Source organism: Galeopterus variegatus, unplaced genomic scaffold (assembly GCF_000696425.1).
Source record: "Galeopterus variegatus unplaced genomic scaffold, G_variegatus-3.0.2 Scaffold1642, whole genome shotgun sequence".
Lineage (NCBI taxonomy): Eukaryota > Metazoa > Chordata > Mammalia > Dermoptera > Cynocephalidae > Galeopterus > Galeopterus variegatus.
In genome coordinates this window covers 6769-10380 of record NW_007727753.1, presented here as the reverse complement: position 1 = coordinate 10380, position 3612 = coordinate 6769, and the positions used below count along the sequence as shown (strand labels likewise).

Sequence of the window (3612 nt, the reverse complement as noted above, 5' to 3'; positions counted from 1 at the left end):
CAGGGAGAACCTGCCACACCCACCCACCCCCAGGCCAGCACTGCTCAAACTGTCTAGGAACATGAAACTCTGTCCTGTTTTAAAAGATTGTGAAATAAAGGGCTGGCTGGTTATCTCAGTTGGTTAGAGCATGGTGCTTGCTGGTAACACCAAGGTCCAGGGTTTGATACCTGTACCAACTAGTCACCAGGAAAAAAAAAAAAAAAAATGAAATAAAGCTTGACTTGCTCTTTTTCTGTGCTTGATCCTTACCAATTGTTAGGATATAATTTGTATCCAACTCTAGTTCTTTATGCTAACATTTAGCCTATATCCTAATATTCTAGCCTCAGTGAAACCTCAATGAAGATAGGGACAGAGTTTCTCCTATTGGGTATAACATGTAACATATCTGGAGATTATGATTTAGGTTGTTTTCCATCCTTCTCTTTTCTAACCTGTGCAGTCATTGATCAAGGGGGAGAAAGGCCTCATGGATAATGAAGAGAGGGTAATACAAACTGTGGTGTCTTCAAGTCTTATTTCTTTACTTTCAGGTGGACAGTGCAAAGCCCTTTGGTGACGGTATGTCAGAGCATCATTCACGGAAGTCCAGAAGAAAATCTAAGTTTTCAAACCTTCCGTTTCCAATGAGAAGAGGTGCTCAAGTTNGTCCAGAAGAAAATCTAAGTTTTCAAACCTTCCGTTTCCAATGAGAAGAGGTGCTCAAGTTTCCTGTTACTCCTGTACATTTCCCTATGAGAACCAAAGTATCCTACTTATCTTTCATTCTGAGGAATCACAGGTTACTTTGGAAACTGTGGTACTAATTCTCAAGTACTCTCCAGCTGTGGAATTTCCAGGGTGGTGTTCCCATGGAGCAGAGTCAGCTGAGGAGCTGCCTGTTTGACAGTTCCCCTCCCTGTTGAAGGGGACTGTTCTGAGTAGTGTTGTTAACCCAGCCTGCAGTGGTGGCAGTTGTTCCCTGGCTAGGCTGGAGTAGCAGCGAGCAGGCTGTCCTGTTGTAAGCTCCTTGCAAAGGTTCCATTGATAGCTAGCAAATAATACTTGCCATTTTTCTGGCTGGAAAAGAGCAGGAGATTGATGGTGACCAGGAGACATAACATTTACTTTACAGGATTTCATGTCACCCTCTACCTAACTGAGGCAGGGGGTACCGTACTTTCAAATTTGAAGACCCTTTTGCATTTTTAAACNATTTTTTTCCAACCTGGAAAAATCCAATTCAGTCTTAGTTTCCTCTGTGTGTATTCAACACTTCACTTTTAGTTATCTTTACCATTCTCTGGCATTAAGTCTACTTATCATGATTATTTAGAGTAATCATAATGATTTCCATTTTTGCTGCCCTATGTTTCTCCACGTTCTTATGTATTCATTGTCTCTATTTAATGCTTGTGTTTACCTTGGACACATATACTCAAGAGCTCCTGCATAAATAAGATTCCATGAAAACCAAAGAGAATGGAAGAGGCAGAGCTTATGAATTTTATATTAGACCCACATTGCTCGCTTTTAGGCTCTGGGCATCTGGGCAGATATGTTTTTCAAGCTGCTTAAGGGACATTGAACTTATTGTTTGACTTTAGACTTGCTTTTACCCTTCCCCTTTCCATATATGCTGTCATTAAAAATATAACCTCATTGTTGACCTCAAGAGGACAGAAAAACTAATACGTAGGATTGCTGTGACTCAAGGGAGACTTGTAAGTGATAATGTCATTTACAAGGGAGCAATTAAGTTTTTTAATCATTCATTGTCCAGAATTTTTGTAGTGTTGTGGAATAAATGTAACAGCAATTTTAGGGATAACTGGTAATAATGAGTCACTGAATCACCTGTTCCTCTTTCTTCTAGCTTCTTCTCTTGACAGCCTTGCAGCTAACGTAAAGGTAATTTTAGAAGTAGCATTTGTAGAATGACTTATTTCCAGCTATCCTATGTCAATTTTTGTGCCTTCTCCAATCAGCAGTGGAAAGTGTATTTCTAGTTAGTACTGCTTATTTGGAATTGCTATAGTTTAACTAGAGTTTATTTTAGGAGGCGCCCAGGCTCCACTGTATACTTTGCTTTGGGGTTAATTGGTTTGCTTCCCTCATATAAGCTCTTTTCATTTGCAGAATGAATCACCAAGCAGGGTGTAGGTAGGCCAGATATCTACTTTATCAGTTGTGATTTTTTATTGCTTTTCCTTTAATAGGAATAACTTTATAAATAGAGGCGGTAAATAACTTGTTCTTGAAGTTTGATTTGTTCATCAAAGTGAAGGCTCAAACTTCTGTGTTACAACATGAGAATAGATGTATGCAAAGAAGATTCAATATACTGTGTTTCTTGTGCCATAATATTTAAGTATTATGTTAAAAAATTATATATTTCCCAGAACCAGTAATCTCATAAATCAAAGCTTAGAGCATAAATTCGTTTTGGCTTGTTAATATATATCAGATGTACAGACTCTCGGTCATTTTTCCTTGGCCTTGACTCTTGAGCGTTTTGTCTCTAATCTAATCTACTCCAGCCCTCTTTTATTTGCAGGAGGTCCCTGGGACAGAGATAGTCTATCATTTTACCCTCAATTCTCTTCCTTGTCCCACCCCCACCCCCAGCTCTAAATTAAACAAACAAAAACAAAATAACAACTAAAGAATAATGCATATTGTCACAGGTTATCAAAGAGCCAGATGAACGGATTGTCTTAAGGAATGAATCACCATCACCTTTAGATTCAAGTAAGTTTGGAAAGCCCTCGCCCAGTGACCAAGGGGATGCCGATTTCCACCGGGAAACTTCATTTGCCACCTCCCAGCATTCCAGATCTCCCAGCCCTCTGGATCAGCCCCCGTTCAAAGAAAGGTCAGCGGCAAGTGCACATCTCTTTGCTTGAAGAGTGCATTGTGGTCTGCTGGGAGGAAAGCCGGGTCACTGTGTCAGTTCACTTTCTTAGGAATATTCAGCTGGTGACACCTTGATATGAAAAAACGATTATGCCTTTAAAAATCTACTCAAAAGTTAGAGCCTTTTGAGCCTTTTCTCTTGCCTCTGGAAAGCATATCTCAGGATGTTTGTTGTAAATGGGATAGACAAATAAACATAACATGGATACTGTTTACCCATTTTTATCTGTCATGAATTTTAAAACTAAAAGTTTTGATTTCACCAGTATAGACTGTGTTCACTATAGAAAGTTTGGAAATTACAAAAAAACAAAACGGAGTGGAAAAAATCACGCATGGTTCTAATTAACCAAAGACAAACGTTATTAACCTGTGGATGTATTTTCTTTTTCCAGACATAGTTTCTTGGTTTGTTTACATTATCATGGCAATAATAAAAACATATTTGTGTATGTCTGGAGGGCAGGCCAGAGAGTGAGAGCAGGAACTTTTATATGCCAAATAGCACTCTGTGATAAGGGGACCAGCCATCCCGTTTGCTCGCGTCTGCTGCCCCGGTTTTAACCCTGACAGTCTTGAGTTCTGGGAAATCCCAGAGTCTTGGGAAGACCAGGACAGTTGTCACCTTAACTCTGGTACCAAAAAAAAAATTTTTTAAGACAGCTGTTTTGAATGTAGGGTAGGCCAATCTGCTTTTCTCTGTATTATTAGTGA

The 3612-nt window shown here is 39.4% G+C and overlaps 1 protein-coding gene across 1 annotated transcript in view; it reads left to right on the top strand.

Moving 5' to 3' along the window:
* Window positions 1-3117, top strand: part of SPATA6L (spermatogenesis associated 6-like) — a 44302-nt gene extending 41185 nt beyond the window's left edge. Inside the window, exons 7-9 of the mRNA XM_008578202.1 lie at window positions 537-639; window positions 1859-1893; window positions 2670-3117. Coding sequence (XP_008576424.1) covers window positions 537-639; window positions 1859-1893; window positions 2670-2888 — 357 coding nt within the window. The 3' untranslated portion in view covers window positions 2889-3117. The remainder of the gene's footprint in view (window positions 1-536; window positions 640-1858; window positions 1894-2669) is intronic.
* Window positions 3118-3612: the final 495 nt, after the last annotated feature.